Source organism: Schistocerca piceifrons, chromosome 2 (genome assembly GCF_021461385.2).
Source record: "Schistocerca piceifrons isolate TAMUIC-IGC-003096 chromosome 2, iqSchPice1.1, whole genome shotgun sequence".
Classification (NCBI taxonomy): Eukaryota; Metazoa; Arthropoda; class Insecta; order Orthoptera; family Acrididae; genus Schistocerca; species Schistocerca piceifrons.
The window spans coordinates 606,736,970-606,757,182 of NC_060139.1; the positions used below are offsets into that span (position 1 = coordinate 606,736,970).

The 20,213-nt window shown below is 39.4% G+C and overlaps 2 protein-coding genes across 2 annotated transcripts in view; one reads left to right on the forward strand and one right to left on the reverse strand.

Annotated features, from left to right (window-relative positions):
- The window catches only part of LOC124773198 (PEST proteolytic signal-containing nuclear protein-like), a 71,673-nt gene extending 55,374 nt beyond the window's left edge, over positions 1 to 16,299 (reverse strand). The window contains exon 1 of the mRNA XM_047249380.1: positions 16,240 to 16,299. Coding sequence (XP_047105336.1) covers positions 16,240 to 16,280 — 41 coding nt within the window. The 5' untranslated portion in view covers positions 16,281 to 16,299. The remainder of the gene's footprint in view (positions 1 to 16,239) is intronic.
- A 1,179-nt stretch (positions 16,300 to 17,478) lies between these two features.
- Positions 17,479 to 18,775, forward strand: LOC124773182 (phosphate carrier protein, mitochondrial-like). The gene has a single exon (XM_047249379.1). The coding sequence runs from the start codon at positions 17,534 to 17,536 to the stop codon at positions 18,596 to 18,598; it is 1,065 nt and encodes a 354-aa protein (XP_047105335.1). The 5' UTR covers positions 17,479 to 17,533; the 3' UTR covers positions 18,599 to 18,775.
- The last annotated feature ends 1,438 nt before the right edge of the window (positions 18,776 to 20,213 follow it).

Consider the following 20,213-nt stretch of genomic DNA (forward strand, 5'->3'; position numbering starts at 1 on the left):
AAGGGAAAGTGGATTCAGTTACTCACAACCCAGGTTATGAAGCAACAGGGAAAGGAAAACAGGGAGGGTAGCAAGGATGGAGGCATGGTTGTCAGAGGGAAGCCAAAGATATTCTACTGTAAGTACTGTGCCAGCTTCAAACCAAAGAGGATGCATACAGAAGTAAAGAGGTATATAGTATAAAGATAAACACAACTATGTAGGATGAAAAGATGCGTGAATGGCTAAAGAGGAAAGGGAAAGAGGAGAAGACTGAAGAGTGAATGGGAGTGAGGTTGTTTAACGTAGGTTCAGTCCAGGGGGATGGCGGGATCAAAGGATGTGTTGGAGTGCAAGTTCCCAACTCCGCAGTTCAGAGGGACTGGTGTTGGGTGGGAGAAGCCAAATGGCACGTACGGTGTAGCAGGTTCCTAGAATTATGCTGGAGGGCATGCTCCGTTACTGGGTATTGGCCATCTCCTAGGCGGACAGTTTGTCTGTGTCCGTTCATGCGCTCAGCCAGTTTAGTTGTTGTCATGCCGATGTAAAAGGCTGTGCAGTGCAGGCATGTCAGTTGATAAATGACATGTGTAGTTTCACACGTAGCCCTGCCTTGAATTGTGTATGTTTTACCAGTAGCGGGGCTGGAGTAGGTGGTTGTGGGGGGATGCATGGGGCAGGTTTTGCAGCGGGGTCGGTTACAGGGGTAGGAACCGCTGGGTAGAGAAGGTAGTCTGGGAATATTGTAGGGTTTAACAAGGATGTTACGGAGGTTAGGGGGCGACGAAAGGCAACTCTGGGTGGTGTGGGGAGAATTTTGTCAAGGGATGATCTCATTTCAGGGGTTGACTTGAGAAAGTCATATCCCTGGCGGAGTAATTTGTTGATGTTTTCGAGGCCAGGATAATATTGGGTGACAAGGGGGATGCTTCTGTGTGGTCTGGGGGCAGGAACGTTGTTGTTGGATGGGGAGGAATGTATTGCTTGGGAAATCTGTTTGTGGACAAGGTCTGCAGGATAGTTGCGGGAGAGGAAAGCACTGGTCAGGTTATTGGTGTAATTGTTGAGGGATTCGTCACTGGAGCAGATACGTTTGCCACGAATACCTAGGCTGTAGGGAAGGGAGCGTTTGATGTGGAAAGGATGGCAGCTGTCAAAGTGAAGGTACTGTTGTTTGTTTGTGGGTTTGATATGCTGAAAATAGACCGCTCTATTGTCATCCTCCCGGCGGATAAAGGCTCCACAACTGTCGTACTTGACCGTGTGGAGTATGTGGCAGAAGGACTGCGTCAACTCTCTGACACCTCAACCTACAAAGCTGTTACCCAGGACCCCATTCCCTCCATCCAGACTGAGCTGCAAAAAATCCTAAAAATCCAAGGTCCCTCATAAGGCCTCACAACGGCTTCCATAGACTTACTCACTCCACCTGAGCCACGTACCCCTACCTTCTACCTATTACCCAAAATCCACAAAGAGAACCATCCTGGCCGTCCCATTGTAGCAGGCTTCAAAGCCCCAACCGAACGTATCTCAGCTCTGGTAGACCAGCACCTACAACCTATCACCCGCAGACTCCCATCCTACATCAAAGACACAAACCACTTCCTAGAACGCCTCAAATCCATTCCCACTCCTCTCCCACCTGAAACCTTTCTTGTCACCATAGATGCTACATCCCTTTACACAAACATCCCACATACCCATGGTCTCTCTGCCCTTGAGCACTACCTCTCCCAACACCCACCCGAAGATCTTCCAAAAACCTCGTTCCTTATCACACTTACCAACTTCATCCTCACCCATAATTACTTCACTTTTGAGGGCCAGACCTACAAACAAATCAGGGGAACGGCCATGGGAACCAGGATGGCTCCGTCCTATGCCAACCTCTTCATGGGCCGCATGGAGGAGGCTTTCCTGAAGACCCCACAGCTGCTTCCCCTGGCCTGGTATAGGTTTATAGATGACATCTTTGTGGTCTGGACTCATGGTGAAGAAACACTCCTTAATTTCCTCCATAACCTCAACTCCTTTTCGAATCTGAATTTCACTTGGTCCTTCTCCAAAACCCAAGCCACCTTCCTGGATGTTGACCTTCATGTTGTTGAAGCTCACATCCACACCTCTGTCCATATCAAACCCACAAACAGTACCTTCACTTTGACAGCTGCCATCCTTTTCACATCAAACGCTCCCTTCCCTACAGCCTAGGTATTCGTGGCAAACGTATCTGCTCCAGTGACGAATCCCTCAACAATTACACCAATAACCTGACCAGTGCTTTCCTCTCCCGCAACTATCCTGCAGACCTTGTCCACAAACAGATTTCCCAAGCAATACATTCCTCCCCGTCCAACAACAACGTTCCTGCACCCAGACCACACAGAAGCATCCCCCTTGTCACCCAATATTATCCTGGCCTCGAAAACATCAACAAATTACTCCGCCAGGGATATGACTTTCTCAAGTCAACCCCTGAAATGAGATCATCCCTTGACAAAATTCTCCCCACACCACCCAGAGTTGCCTTTCGTCGCCCCCCTAACCTCCGTAACATCCTTGTTAAACCCTACAATATTCCCAGACTACCTTCTCTACCCAGCGGTTCCTACTCCTGTAACCGACCCCGCTGCAAAACCTGCCCCATGCATCCCCCCACAACCACCTACTCCAGCCCCGCTACTGGTAAAACATACACAATTCAAGGCAGGGCTACGTGTGAAACTACACATGTCATTTATCAACTGACATGCCTGCACTGCACAGCCTTTTACATCGGCATGACAACAACTAAACTGGCTGAGCGCATGAACGGACACAGATGAACTGTCCGCCTAGGAGATGGCCAATACCCAGTAACGGAGCATGCCCTCCAGCATAATTCTAGGAACCTGCTACACCGTACGTGCCATTTGGCTTCTCCCACCCAACACCAGTCCCTCTGAACTGCGGAGATGGGAACTTGCACTCCATCACATCCTTTCATCCCGCCATCCCCCTGGACTGAACCTACGTTAAACAACCTCACTCCCATTCACTCTTCAGTCTTCTCCTCTTTCCCTTTCCTCTTTAGCCATTCACGCATCTTTTCATCCTACATAGTTGTGTTTATCTTTATACTATATACCTCTTTACTTCTGTATGCATCCTCTTTGGTTTGAAGCTGGCACAGTACTTACAGTAGAATATCTTTGGCTTCCCTCTGACAACCATGCCTCCATCCTTGCTACCCTCCCTGTTTTCCTTTCCCTGTTGCTTCATAACCTGGGTTGTGAGTAACTGAATCCACTTTCCCTTCTTCCCTTTCTTTCCCCTCTCTCCTCCCTGACGAAGGAACAAAGTACCGAAAGCTAGGAACGTAAATTTTCAGTTCTGTTTTATGTGTATCTATCGGCTGTACTGAGCTGAAGTAAGTACTGGCCAGCCCCTCTATCGCTTTGTTAATATGTAAATTATGTCACCTTACTGATTTATCTCCCCAATATTTACAATGATTCTACATGCAAATGTGGCTGAACTAATTTGTTTTAAGAGTTTCAAAATGTGCTTTTTTCCAGTTTGAATTATCATCAATATCAACAACTAAGAGTTTTGAGGGTCCATCCTATTTATTATTTCCTCACCATGTGTTACACTTTCCATAGGTTTAGTACCCTTAGATATTCAGAACTGAATATATTGTGTCGTTTTAAAACTGAGGGTGAGACCATTCCCAGAAAACCAGTCAATGATACTTTTAAGAACAGTGTTTACTACTTCTTTTGTTTCTGTGTGTATGTTGAATTGATTACAATACTAGTGTCACCCGCAAAAAGTACTAATTCTTCTTGTATATTAGACAAAAACTCATTTACATATATCAGGAACAATAGTGAACCTAAGACTGACCTATGGGGAACCCCATACTTCATTTCTCTCCAGTTAGAATAAAGTCACCCGATTACATTGGCTAAACTACTAACAATAAGTACAACTTTCCGCATTATTTTAGTTATATATGACATTGTCCATTGGTTAGGTATAGCATCAATCCCACAAAACTTCAATCTATGTCAGAGAATACTGTGATTCACACAGTCAAGTGCATTAGATTGGTTGCAGTACATACCAACCTGCACTATTTTATTATTTAATGCTTGTAAAAATTTAGTGGGTGAACATATAAGTGGCATTCTCAATAGACCAACTCTTCTGAAATCCAAACTGTGATTTGCTGAGGATATTACTGTTGCTCATGTGAGATACTATTCTAGGATACACCATCTTCTCTAAAAATTTGGAAAATGTCAGCAATGAAACAGGTCGGTACTTATTGACATTTCTTCTGTCACCTTTCTTATGGAGGGGTTTGACAATGGTACCTTTCACTCTCTCTGAAAAATGCCTTGCATTAGTGATGCATTACATATTTCATATGACAGTGTTCATTATATGGGAAAAAACTTCAGTATTCTATTAGAAACACAATCAACCAGGTGAGTTTTTATTTTTGAGAGGGCGTATAATTTTCTAATTTCATAAGAAGCTGGTGATACATTAATTTGACTGAATTCTTTGAGAGCTGCTTCTTCCACATACTGCTGCAAATTTTCTCTTGAACTATTTACCCCTATACTTTCTACTATATTTAAGAAGCAATTATTAAATATATTTTCTTCCTGTGATTCATCATTTATAGCCCTTCCATTCAGTTCATTAGTGATGGTATCCTGTTCTGTGGTTGGTTGTCCAGTCTCTTGGTTCACTACATTCCATATAGCCTTAAGTCTGCTGTCAGAATTACTGGTTGACATAATGTGAAAGTTCCTTAATTTTTTATAACTTTTCTGAGTAACTTTGGGTAGTTTTTGTAGTGTGCAACTACAGTGAAACCTCACTTAATAAGCACCTCCCATAAAGCACAATTTGCATAATGAGCAAAACAAATTGTAAAGAAATGACTTGCATTCTTTCTGCTACCACCTCAGCGCAGTTTGTGATCACACCTTTTTGTAAACCTGTGTTCACACAGTGTTTTCTGTATCCAGAATGTCCCTGAAGATAAAGCCACAAGAAGATGACCAAAAGAGAAAGAAAATGGCCTTATAAATGAAATGTAAAATCACTGAAAAATGCGAACATAGTGTGAGTGCTGATTTTGCACACACATACAATCAGTCTACATCAACTTTTGCACTATCCTCAAGAAAAAGGACAAGATTACGGAGACAGATGCTTCAAAGGGAGTCACATGAGTATCTAAACAATGGTTTCATAATTCTGGATGATGTTGAAAGGTTGCTCCTTATATGGATAAATGAGAAGCAATTGCAAGCCAACGCTATTAACGAGAACATCATTTGTGAGAAGGCAAGAATGATTTTCACTGACCTTATAAAGAAGACGCCAGGATCATCAGCGGCTGAAGAAGTGTTTAAGGGAAGCTATGGGTGGCTCAAGAAGTTTAAGAAAAGAACCACGCCCACAGCATTGTGAGGCACGGCAAAGCAGCAAACTCCAACACAAAGGCAGCAGAGAACTTAATCAGAAACTTCAAGATGCTCGTAGATTCTGAGGGTTATCTGCCCCAACGGGTTTGTAATTGTGACGAGACAAGTCTGTTCTGGAAAAAGAAGTGGAAGCATACCTTTGTAATAGAAGGGGAGAATGCACTGCCTGGTCACAAGCCAATGAAAGACTTTCTCACACTGCTACTCTGTGTCAACGAAAATTAAACCACTGATTGTTCATCATTCAGAAACTCCGCGAGCCTTCAAGAAGTGTAAAGTTCAAAAGAGCAGGTCACATGTGATGAGGCTAGGGTGACGTGATCTTTTTTGTGATTGAATCACTGAAGTGTTTGGTCCTTTGGTGAAAAAATATTTGCTTGAGATGAATCTGCCATTCCATGTCTTGCTTGTTATGGACACCACTCCTGCCCATTCTCCAGGCCTGCAAGACCACCTTCTTGAAGAATTTCAATTCATCAAGATCCATTTTCTGCCTCCCAACACTACTCCATTACTCCCTCCAATGGACCAGCAGATTATTTCTAACTTTAAGAAGTGTTACATGAAAGCACTCATTGAGCATTGCTTTGAGATGACTGAAGCTACCAATCTCTCTCTCAGAGAGTTTTGGAAATATCACTTCAACACCGTTGCCTGTGTAGAGATGATCAAAAAGGCATAGGCAAAGGTGAATTCTCACTTCTGCTTGGAAGAAGCTTCAGCCAGAGTGCATTGTCTCTGAGGCATTCGAGTCAGTACCTGTGGAGCCTGTAGTCAACGAGAGTGTGTCTTTTGCCAAGAGCAAAGGTTGTGGATGATCACAGCCAAGAAATGATCACCGAAGAGGTTATGGAGTTGCAGTGTGTTTCACAGCAGGAAGCTATGGAGAGTAGTTGTTCAGAGGAGGAGGAGGAGGAGGAGGAGGAGGAGGAGACAGTAACAAACCAGCAATCTTCTGGATCAAGGAGAAAAATGCTGAAAGCATGGGAATCGTTTGTATTGTACACTGGAAACCATCAATCCAATAAAGCAGAGGCTATATGTGCTACAGATTTATTTGACGATATTGCTGTGATGGCAGAAACAAATGACTATAGATAGCTTCCTAACAAAAAAGAATTAGAATGAAATTTTCACTCTACAGCGGAGTGTGCACTGATACGAAACTTCCTGGCAGATTAAAACTGTGTGCCGGACCGAGACTCGAACTCGGGACCTTTGCCTTTCGCGGGCAAGTGCTCTACCAACTGAGCTACCCAAGCACGACTCACGCCCCGTCCTCACAGCCTTACTTCTGCCAGTACCTCGTCTCCTACCTTCCAAACTTTACAGAAGCTCTCCTGCGAACCTTGCAGAACTAGCAGTCCTGAAAGAAAGAATTAGTTATGCATTGTGAATAATGAAGTAAATAACACTATATGTATAATTTTCTTTGAATAAATGGCATGAATAGGATAAGACTTTTAGTACTTTTTCTGCATGGAAAGCATTATCATATTTTACATCAATTTATACAGGATAAAATGTTTTGCTTAACAAGTGTTTTGCACTACAAGTAAGATTCTGGAAGGACTTTTGCTTGCTAAGCAAGGTTCCACTGTACTACAGGGTCTCTACTTCTTGCCAACAGATTCATTTCTCTTTTCTTTTCACAAGATACTTTAACTCCTTTTGTGATCCATGGTTTTGTACATGACTGTTTAATGTGTTTTCTGATTAAGCTTTTGTGGAAAGTGATTTTCGAATAATTATTGTGGATTTATCATGGAACAGAATAAATTTTATGTTAGCATTTGGTTCCTTATATATTTCATCCCAGGTCTTCTCTTAAAAACATTTGTCCTGTAGTCAGTGTATGGTAGACATGCACCTTAACACTCAGATACATTCCCAGATCCTTATCTGTGTGCATGGTTTTATTCAATACTGTAACAATACTTAAATATACTTCTATTTTATCTGTAATAAAATCTTATGTTGCAGATACGTCAGTAGTTTACATAAAAACATACAATATAATGACAACGGACTTGTGACATGTCTCATATCCTGTGATGTATTCACAAATAGGTTGACCGGTACATGAAATAAATACATAAAATAGCCCTTACCTTTCTCTCTCTCTCTCATTCTGAATTACACTTTTCATTCCTCTTCCTTCTAATCCATTTTTACTTCTTATTCAACCTGTTTCTCTGTCCTGATGCTGGCTCAGTGGTTACTAGTATACAATCTTTAACAACATACTCTCTTTCTCTCTCCCTGACATCCCCCCCTCACCCTCCCCCCCCCCCCCTCCTCATTTGTCTCTCCATGTGCTCAGGAAAGGTGCTTCATCTCACCTACAAGTCCAAGTGGACTGTTCGTTCTTAATCTTATCTCTCTCTCCTCCTTGAGGAATAAACTTTTAGTTTTTAGTTCTACTGTTGGCAGTACTCAAAGTTCATCTCCTTATGGTAAGAACTTATTCGTGAGGCGCATGTTCACTTGTACGCTATCTGCTGAAGTCTTTGTTTGGATGAAGTTAAGGTTCTAAATGACTGTAGTCTTTTCTGAGATAACTATACTCTTCCTTCTTTAATTAATTGTCTTTTAAACAGGAACGCATTGGTAATTGCATAACATATTGCTCAGTGGTGACATAATTTCTGCTAAGATCATTTAGAATAGTGATGTGGGCCCAGCAAATGTCCAGTGGGCAGGACATATATAAATGGGCATTTGCCTGGGAATTTGCCCAAAGCAGTTTTAAATGCTCAAAATCTGGGGGCATTAATAAAAAAAAGTACTTTTTAAAATTTTTACAGCTACAATGTGTAATTTACCAATTAAAATAGGGGATGGGACAATATTCCCAATATCATAAGTTAGTAAATGTTTACATTTAAACATACAGGGCTATTACAAATGATTGAAGCGATTTCATAAATTCACTGTAGCTCCATTCATTGACATATGGTCACGACACTACAGATACGTAGAAAAACTCATAAAGTTTTGTTCGGCTGAAGCCGCACTTCAGGTTTCTGCTGCCAGAGCACTCGAGAGTGCAGTGAGACAAAATGGCGACAGGAGCCGAGAAAGCGCATGTCGTGCGTGAAATGCACTCACATCAGTCAGTCATAACAGTGCAACGACACTTCAGGACGAAGTTCAACAAATATCCACCAACTGCTAACTCCATTCGGCGATGGTATGCGCAGTTTAAAGCTTCTGGATGCCTCTGTAAGGGGAAATCAACGGGTCAGCCTGCAGTGAGCGAAGAAACGGTTGAACGCGTGCGGGCAAGTTTCACGCATAGCCCGCGGAAGTCGACGAATAAAGCAAGCAGGGAGCTAAACGTACCACAGCCGACAGTTTGGAGAATCATACGGAAAAGGCTAAAGCAGAAGCCTTACCGTTTACAATTGCTACAAGCCCTGACACCCGATGACAAAGTCAAACGCTTTGAATTTTCGGCGCGGTTGCAACAGCTCATGGAAGAAGATTCGTTCAGTGCGAAACTTGTTTTCAGTGATGAAGCAACATTTTTTCTTAATGGTGAAGTGTTTAAACCTCCTCTACCAAGAAACGTGCCAGAACTGCGAGCTCGCATCAACGATGCTTTCGAACTCATTGATGGGGACATGCTGCGCCGAGTGTGGGAGGAACTTGATTATCAGCTTGATGTCTGCCGAATCACTAAAGGGGCACATATCGAACATTTGTGAATGCCTAAAAAAACTTTTTGAGTTTTTGCATCTGTGTGCAAAGCATTGTGAAAATATCTCAAATCATAAAGTTATTGTAGAGCTGTGAAATCGCTTCAATCATTTGTAATAACCCTGTATGTATGTCATTCTTTGCCTTTATTACTAAAAACGAAAGGAAAGAAGAGAGAAGAATGTTTCAACATGCTGTACCAAGGAAGGATGCTTGTTACTGACAGATACTTATCATTTACAATGTACTTGATGTTTTTACCAGTTCTACTCTTGAAAAACACACACACACACAGACACACACACACACACACACACACATTGTCCTTTGGCCATCGCTTCGTAATTTAAAGCAGTTTATAAGCTGTGTCAAATCTCTAAATATTACTGAAGAATGATTATTGATAACAGAATTATTACTAAGGCATTAAACAGCTGGCATGTGTTTCTTGACAATAAATGTATTCTTAAATGTTAAACAGTTTTCACAGATAAACAACAACAACAACAAAATAAAATAAAATAAAAATGCTTTGTTATCAGATGAAGTGACACTTGAGCCAAACTACAGTTTCCTGTTTTGCTCCTTTCTTTATCCTCTTTCATATGACTGCACTGCTGTGAAGGTAAAATGAGAACACTAACATAAAAAAGGTTTAATAACAAAGAATCAATGCCAAAGATGCTGGAATCATTTGATTCTGATACTACTCGATTCCTAGATAATCACCGATTCTTGGACTCGTGGAATCGGAATCGGCACATGACTCATTCCTAATTAAAATCATTATGGATGAACTTTTTTTACTCTAGTATTTTTACAGTAGTATAGTATAAGTAAAAATACTACCTACTGGCTACCAGCTTAATATAAACTATACCTCACTCCAAGAATTACTTTTACAGTTGAGTTTCATTTTCTCTTTTTATTGTGTACTACCCCAAGAACTGACCTCATTAAAAATGTATAGTTATGTTTACAGTCCAATTTATTTCCCCGAATAAATATTTCCTAACTCTCAAGCAGTTCTTCAACTTAGTTACCCAACCACTACAGAAGCATCGTTGCAAAACACTTTTTTCAATACAAAATATCAGTTAAAATTTTTTTTATAACTGCCACTTAGAAATTAATCTTTACAATGCATAAACTCTCAGGCATTTTACATCACCATTTAGGGGACAGCAGCACATTATTGTATCATGTTATAATTATCTGCAATATGGAAGCCACCTGATAGTGCCAGTTTGACAACACATACACAGTTATAGGTCAATTATAATATTTTCGGCTCTATGCACTTCTGTTTTCTTGGCGGTAACATTATTGACGAACGGACCACTTGGTTGTGGTGAAAGACTACTCTATAGTGTACTGTTCAGCCTCAGGCCGAGTTTAGTTTGGTAGGTAATAAGGTGGCTGAGACTAGGCAAGAACTGGAATGAGGATATGAAATAATGGTTGTGGTAACAGATTGATCCCTGGCTAGGCACAACAACATTCATACCATATTTAACATACCTGTCTTTATCAATCAGAAGATAAATTCACAAACCTCTTACTACATACTAGATAAATCTTGGAGGGGTACTTTGATGCTGTGACTCAAGAATTCTGTACTTAGCTAGAGAAACTGAAATCCGTGTGTTGATAATGGCATGGAGACATTTACAGAAGCTGAAACAGGTTATTAATGGCACAGAAAAATAAAACGATTCTTCTTCATTCCTATGTAATATTTCACAATGGCATTCTCAAACTAGAATCAACAAGCACAGAAACTTAATGAACTGTAAGATCCTTGAACTCACAATACACTGAGTGATAATTTTACAGCAGTATTAATGCAGGTTCCGTGTTGTTGTTGTGGTCTTCAGTCTGAAGACGGGTTTGATGTAGCTCTCCACGCTACTCTATCCTGTGTGAGCCTCATCATCTCCAAATAACTACTGCTACTTACATCCTTTAGAATGTGCTTACTGTATAAGTGTCTTGGTCTCTCTCTATGATTTTTACCCCCCACACTTCCCTCCAATACTAAATGATGGACCTTTTGTGTCTTGGAATGCATCCTATCAACTGATCCCTTCTTTTGATCAAGTTGCGCCCCTGTTCTGTCCAGTATCCCCTCATTAGTTACGTGATTGACCCATCTAATTTTCAACATTCTTCTGTAGTACCACATTTCGAAAGCTTCTATTCTCTTTTTTTCTAAATCGTTTATCATCCATGTTTCACTTCCACACATGGCTACACTCCAGACAATTACCTTCAGGGAAGACTTCCTAACACTTAGATCTAAATTCGATGTTAACAAATTTCTCTTCTAAGAAGTGCTTTTCTTGCCATTGCCAGTCTACATTCTATATCCTCTCTACTTCAGCCATCATCAGTTATTTTGCTGCCCAAGTAGCAAAACTCATCTACTATTTTAAGTGTCTTGTTTCCTAATCTAATTCCATTAGCATCACATGATTTAATTTAACTGCATTCCATTACCCTTGTTTTGCTTTTGTTGATATTCATCTTATATCCTCCTTTCAAGACACTGTCCACTCCGTTCAAATGCTCTTTCAAGTCCTTTGCTATCTCTGACAGAATTACAATTTCATCAGCAAAACTCAAAGTTTTTATTTCTTCACCCTGAACTTTAATTCCAACTCCAAATTTTTGTTTGGTTTCCTTTATTGCTTGTTCAGTATACAGTTTGAATAAAATCGGGGATAGGCTACAACCCTGTCTCACTCCCTTCTCAAGCACTGCTTCCCTTTCATGCCCCTCAACTCTTATAACTGCTGTTTGGTTTCTATACAAGTTGTAAATTGTCTTTTGCTCTCTGTATTTTACTCCCGCTCCTTCTGAATTTCAAAGAGCGTAGTCCAGTCAACATTGTTAAAGGCTTTCTTTAAATCTACAAATGCTGTAAATGTATGTTTGCCTTTCCTTAACCTATGTTTTAAGTAAGGTCTTAGGGTCAGTGCTGCCTCACATGTTCCTACATTGTTCCAGAATTCCAAACTGATCTTCCCCGAGATCAACTTCTGTCAGTTTTTCTATTTTTTTTTAATTGACACACCGCCATTTGAATGTATTGTTGTTTATTAGATTTACAACCCAAGTTTCGGCCTTTTATATCATTTTCAAGTGATTGTGTATATGTCATTAACATATATTGCAGGACATCAAACTCAAAATTAGCCATAAATTAAGAAAAATATTTGCTCCCCAGTTTATGACCGGACATTAAAAGGACAGACATATGCAAAACAGATGAGGCAATCCAGCAATATTAGCAAAACAGCATGAGCATAGTAAACAAGGAAAGCAGGGGAAGTGGCAATGTAGTATGCAATAAGATAATAATAAGAGGCAATGAAAAATTGCTGAGTGACCAAAAGAAGAATGAGAGAGATTCGTAGACTAATTTTGTAAGATGAGTGGGGAGGATGTGATTGCCCCACCACAAGTGCTAAATCCCAGTTATGTCAGTAATTCATTCTTCCTGAGGTGTGTTACAGAATTGGAAATCCTGAAAAACCATTTCCAACTTAAAAACAAATACATCCAGTGGCTGGGATGACATCTCGGCCAAATTTCTGAGAGACTGCAGTAACGAATTAATAAAGCCACTACAATATTTAATAAACAACTCTTTCAGTCAGGGATCATTTCCTCACTTGTTAAAAGTCACTGAAATAAGACCGGCACACAGGAAGGGGATGACTACAGACATGCAAAATTATAGACCTGTTTCATTGACATCAATACTCAGTAAGTTGTTGGGAAGGTTTCTTCTTGATCAATTTGAGTCATTTTTTTGCAAGTACAATCTACTCAAAAGCTCTCAGCACGGTTTCAGGAAGGGCAGGTCTACAATAAAGCTGTAGCTACATTTTTTCAAGCGGCACTGGACAAACTTGATGCTGAAAACAAAGTTATTGGCACCTTTTTAGGCCTATTCAAAGCATTCCATTCTCCTATATAAATTAGAAACTTATGGAGTCAGAGGAGTAGCATTTACCTTGCTGACAGGAGACAATGTGTTAAGCTGTATAATACAAATGGGGGACATACACAAACAGTAAAATCATCTTATAAAATTCTTAACTGTGGAGTCTCTCAAGGAAGCATTATCGAGTCTTTGTTGTGTATTGTGTATATCAATGACATAATAATTCCACAAAATTATGCCAATGATACCTCCTTCATAAGCTGGGGCTCTACAAAACGAGTTAGCAGTGCAAAATAATACAGAGAACATTAACCTCATCACAGAACATCTTACTAAAAACAATCTGAGACTAAATAAGGACAAGACAATTCTGATGGAGTTTCTGCTAAATTATAAAGCAAGACAAGTGGATACTAAGCCAGAGTATTCAGTTGAAACAACTGATAAACATGAATTCCCGGGTATTAAAGTAAATGAAGATCTTACACAGAAGGAGCACATCAACTATACGTGTAAAAAAATTTCCTGTAATACATACCTGCAAAAATGCTTCTCTGGTATAATAGCGCCACCTGTCTTAAGACAAATCTATTTTGAAATCATACACTCCCATCTACAATATGGTATTGAGATTTGGGTGGGACACATGTATCAGGTTTTCAGCGCCCAGGAAAGAGCAGTTACGATAATAGCTAATATTAGTCCTGTAGAGAATACTTCATTATGTATAACATACTAACTGTGTACTTATTGTATGTTCTCAGGACTATACTGTATGTAAAAGAAAATATGGAACATATTAGAATAAATAGTGAAATCCATAATTATATACAAGAAAAAGAGAGGATTGCCACATAAAATTTAGTAATAAAAGGGCACCAAATCATAATCCATTTTCTGCTGGAAGACATTTTTATAACAGACTGCCAAATAATATAAAACTGTTAAAGGGAAACATATTTAAGACAAAAGTAAAGCAACTGTTAATTGCTAAATATTTCCATTTCATCAAGGATATTTAATGTGTGTTATGTATAATTTATCTTTATTTCTAAACTCTCATTTATGTTCATATGTTTATAAACAGATTATGTCCACAACTGTAAAAGTTATTACGGACAAATAAACCATTTATTTTTATTTATTTATTATTTATTTATTTTTAGCTTGATGTTCTGCAATATATGTTAATGACATAAACTCAATCACTTGAAAAGGCTGAAATCTGGGTTGTAATTAAATAAGCAACAATACAGTCAATGATGATGTGTTCATTTAAAATTATTGTATGACTGTTGATCAGCAACATCAAAAATAATTTTTCCATCCTTCCTTAAAAAATTCGTGTTCATATTTTGCAACTATGTCAGCAACTGCTTTCTTTGGAATAGATATCTGGCTCTACTAAGGCTATCAGTAATTGTGATGGAATATCGTCTGACCCACGGGCTTTCTTTCAACTTAGATCTTTCAGAGCTCTGTCAAATTCTTCTGGCAGTATCTCATCTTTGTCTATATCCACATCCGTTTCTATAATACTACCCTCAAGTTCATCTCCCTTGTATAAACCCTCTACATACTCCTTCCACCTTTCCCTTCTTTGCTTAAACTGGTTTTCCATCTGAGATCTTGATATTCATACAGCTGCTTCTCCTTACTCCAAAGGCCTCTTTAATTTTCCTGTAGGGAGTGTCTATCTTTCCCCTAGTGAAATATGCACCTAAATACTTACATTTGTCCTCTTGGCATTCCTGCATAGCCATTTTGCACTTCCTGTCAATCTCATTTTCAAACGTTTGTATTCCCTTTCACCAACTTCATTTGCTGCATAATTTAATGCATCATCAATTACGTTCAATATCTCTTGTAATATACAAGGATTTCTACAATGCCTTGTCTCTTTATGTACTTGATCCTCTGCTGCCTTTATTATTTCATCTCTTAAATCTGCCCATTCATCTTCTACTGCATTCCTTTCCTCTGTTCTAGTCATCTGTTGTCTAATACTCCCTCTGATAAATAAACATAGAATACTGAGTTATTAGTCTCACTTACTAAGATGACTAAGTAGTTTTATGTAATTTTTTAATACCTTGCAGTATTTTGTGTGTGGAGAATGTGGATAAGAAGTACCGTAGAAACTATTGTATTTACCAAACGAAAAACATTTTTGCCTTGTTTAATTTCGTGAGACAAGACACAAAAGTGTTTCGTTTAGTTAATGCCAAACGCAAATACATTGTTTCACCAAGTACATACTAATGAAGCAGTTAAAAAACAGAAAGAATATTAAAACAAAATGAAGATAATATTCCTATTTCCTTGGATTAACATCTATTCGCATGAAATTTATTTTCCTTTTGGGGGAACTTTCAAGCCGTGAAAATCTGCAACTAAGAGGCGAAATAGCCTCTACGGCCTACACGAAGAGTAGAAATTCACACAATGAATAACGACATTTTATTTAGGGGTCACTTAAACTGTTCTGGATTAGAATTCATGTCAGACTTGAACATTAAGTGACGTCATTTTTTTATTTATGGGTTTCTAACCTGAGAGAAAAGTCAGCTGATTCAGTCCCTACAGCCTGTTTCAAGGGACCCTATAGACGAAACAATGAATGAAAGAAAAACCAAGTGTACATATTCCCACAGAAGAAATACGCACCAATTCCATTCCTTAATTTGTTTTTGTTTCGGCCGAAATCAGCTGACTTTGTCGGATCTAATAAGGGGAAAAAATTACTCGCTTAATAATTTTGTAATGGCTGTAGATCTTAGATAAATTATTAAACTGAGTAACATTACATAATTCCATCCTGCAACATACAATGAATTTTAGGTTTATGTTGTGCAATCAGAAACACAAGAACGAAGAGCTATTTCCAGCATGCAGAAAGCCCAAATCAATGTAGTTCGATTTTAAAATGTACAGAATAAACGTGATAATTTACGAGCGAACAAAATTCCGATTGTGAAAGCACACTAGCGTTAACGGGAAGTAATAAAACCACTAAACGAAAGGATAGCTTGCTGTAGGCCTAGTCCACCCAATACGCAGTAAAGTGGCCTCGTAACGTCGTAACTGACGATTGACTACTGCAGAACTACTTACGATAAGACTAAGATGAATTTAGTCATCGTCAAATGGTTCATGTGCTCATTTACGTACTTCCTCTAGGAATATTAGTTGCAACTTTTTTTTTTACCGCTATGCGACGATCTGGTTTCCCCCCAATGTAAAACTGCCTAATAAAAAACAGTGTGTGGAAAACGCCGCAAAGATAACTGATGAAGTATTAAATTGCTTACTATTAATCTACAAATTGGTTTACGTCGTCCCCCGCAGAAGGAGCCATATACGGCCTCCTATTCGGCACAGCCGCCGTCGTCTAAAAATAGATTTCACAGCTGGTATCCTTTTCCACTTCAGTTCGGAGCTTACGAAACCTCGCCTTTTTCGCATCCAGTGCATCAAATGTTGCATAGAGGTCATAAATAGTACGAAAGGGGAATTCCATAACATTTCGTCTAATGGAATGGAATCTTAAGTTACTACTGTTGCAGATGGGGGAATGGTAGAAACCAAAGGAAGGAAAAATGATCATGGCGCAGCAAACGCGCGTACTTAAGTTAGCAAATGGATGACATTCGAATGCATATTTCACATTTTGAACGTTCAAGTGAGAGAAGTGACGATACAGACTACTTCTTTTTAATAACTAAGAAAAAGTCTACTCAGTTCCTTTTCATTCTTTGTCAGTAATTTACATTAGAAACTTATAAGACATGATTTTGCAAATACAGTTGAATGTCCACTGTCCTACACTGAGCAGACATTTGGATACATTTATACACTCATAAATCCAGCCTTAAGATGCGGATTATAGTGAAAAACTGAAAATATTCTTCTAATATTGTTTTAAGACACCACTCTATTTTGTACTCCATGTCTAATGATGTACTAACACACATTTTGGATCCACAATACAATTGTCACTATTACATGAGGAACAAAGTAGGGCTGCCACCTCTTTCACTTTGTTGGGAGGTACTCACCCTAAAATAAATCGTATCTTCGCGCCGTTCAGCGATATACATGAAAGATATCACAGTTTCAAAGATGATAACCAAACTTACATGGAAAATAACGTATCTGCCCTAATCTCACGCGTTGATTTCTTACGCTCAAAACTCTGTCATATTAAGCAAATTCAACACACAAAAATTGAAACTTTTGCTATAACTGAGTATCTGTCAACACTTTTTAACGAGAAAATCTCTTCAAATCTCATAGCTCTCAAGGTGACGAACGCTCTGTCTTCTTCGTTATTACTCTTTGCTAACCGCGGAGTTACAATTTTCGCAGTAGCGGGCGGACCAACGGTGGACGAGGTGGGGTGGGCAAGATGTGGAAATCCTTGTTAGATTCTGCGGCAGCAAATCCGTTCTGCAGCCCATTTAATACAGCATCGTGTGAAGGAAGAATACATGCCATTCCTGGTCGAAACATAGCAGCTGCCGCAGTATATAGTAGCCCAGAAGATTCGTGTGAGTTCGCCTCCGGAAAGTACTTCGCCTTGTGTGGATTGGGAGGAATATTGTCCTGTGGAATTACTCATACTATGGTTGTGCCGCTTGATTTAGTGAAGTGTAGATTGCAAGTGGATCCAGCGAAGTACAAGAACGTTTTTAACGGCTTCAAGGTCACTTTGAAAGAAGACGGAGTGCGAGGTTTGGCGAAAGGCTGGGCCCCAACATTTTTCGGATATTCCATGCAAGGATTGTGTAAGTTCGGACTATACGAAGTTTTTAAAGTATTTTACTCTAATATTCTTGGCGAAGAAAATTCATACGTTTGGCGTACATCATTGTATTTGGCAGCTTCTGCCACAGCTGAATTTTTTGCGGACATTGCGCTTAGTCCAATGGAATCAGCGAAAGTTAGAATTCAGACTCAGCCAGGATTCGTTACAACGTTAAGGGCAGCAATGCCGATTATGTACAGAGAAGAAGGTTTAAATAGCTTTTATAAGAGCCTTGTTCCTTTGTGGATGCGGCAGATCCCGTATACAATGATGAAGTTCGCTTGTTTCGAGCGGACGATTGAAATATTATACAAATATGTTGTTCCAAAGCCAAGATCGGAGTGCACCAAGGGGGAGCAACTGGTTGTTACGTTTGCAGCGGGTTACATAGCGGGTATCTTCTGTGCCATAGTGTCTCATCCAGCTGACACAGTTGTCTCAAAACTGAATCAAGATAAAGGTTCGACTGCCCTTGAGGCAGCCAAAAAATTGGGCTTTGCAGGAATGTGGAAGGGTCTGATGCCCAGGATAGTGATGATTGGTACACTTACAGCTGCGCAATGGTTTATTTATGATGCTGTGAAGGTTTGGTTAAGACTACCACGGCCGCCACCTCCAGAGATGCCAGAATCACTGAAGAGGAAGTTGGAAGCCAAGGCTCAATAACTAGGTTGAGAAAGCAATTCGAAGTTGTCACAAATGCTGCACTTGGCTTGTACTGTAATGTAGTACTGTAGTGCAAACCAAAGATAAACAGGTATATTGTCTACTTATTTATTTGTTGTTATAGCTCTGTGATGAGCAATTGTTGTATTGTGTGTAATTAAAATGTGTTTAAAAGTGCTTATGGTTTTTGTTCCGTAAACCTCATATACACCATGATACTGCTTGTAAGATAGGAAAGGAGTGGTGTACTTACATTTAATGCTGTGTCCATACAACATTGTAGGCTAAGTGATAATTTGTCACACTTTGCAATTTTTGTGGTGTCCACTCTGGTAGTCATTTGCATATTAATTCCTCGCTATGTAGGCTACATTTTTGCAGTCAAAATTACATGTTGTTTACGGAGAAATTGGATAGGGTAGAGCTGCATATCCAAGCCAGACATTTGAGTACAACAGGAATAAAGAAATAACTGCATAAATTAAGATTTTGTCAAATTTCATATCTCACAAGGCTAATGTATTAAGCAAAACATACATGTTACAGGTGTTCGGTAGTGCCTTAAATGTCGCAGCAAAGCACTAGCTCTGGTTAACAAGGCTTAAGTTCAGAGTTTGCTGAATCTAATAAAATTTTATTTCTTGTTGCTCATCATTCAAGACAGTTATTAGTATTTAGGGATGACATAAGAGGGTTCATCAGAGAATGGATGAGCATGGAACTACTGCTAGGTCTCTTTGAACAGATTAGGTATCTGACTTACTGAGTAGTTTGTATGAAGCAGAAGCAGCTCTGCATTCAGTAGTACTACAAAGAGTTGATCTTTGTTTAAGTAAATGAAGCAATCTTATTGCTCTCCAAACATAGTACACGTTTGTGGATTATGGTCCTTCCTTCAAGTGATATTGGCTTCTAGTCTAAAAATATGGTGACTGTAAAACACTTATTAATATTACTAAACATATGGATTCATGATTTTGACTCTCATCAGTAGGAAATAGCCAAATACCATTTATCTAGTATTTTCACAATGTCAGTGTCATACACAGGCAGGACGAACATCCCCAGTTTTTGCGGTATGTTGCCAGGCCATTCCAATTGTTTCTATAAAGCATTGTTTCTTTGTAATGTAACAGAGAAACCTTGAAGAATATTCTGTAATAAAGTGAAGTAGTGCATGCAGTATCTTTAGAAGCTGAATTAAAGGTACACTTTTAGTGTTAACTTAGAGATATTCAATCTTCTTGGCTTGCAGCCGGCGAACAGTCTACGCGATGGGAGGCCCTAGTCTCATGACATTTACATTTATTTATCTCCTTGTCAATAATGTTAAATCATGAGCGTTGAGTAGCTTAGTGTGCACAATAATTATTACATTTTACTTTTGAGGATTTTATTTGAAAAGAGGTATGTAGAATTAAATATTTCTTGTTTGTATTTCCAGTAGATAATATTCAATGACCAACTGCAGCAAAACTATTCATCGCGCGCGCATGCGGCCCCCCCCCCCCCCCCCCCCCCCCCACACACACACACAAAGGGATTTAAGCATTTTTTCTTCGCATGCTCCACATATGAATGGAATGGGAAGAAACCATAATACTTAGTACTGCGG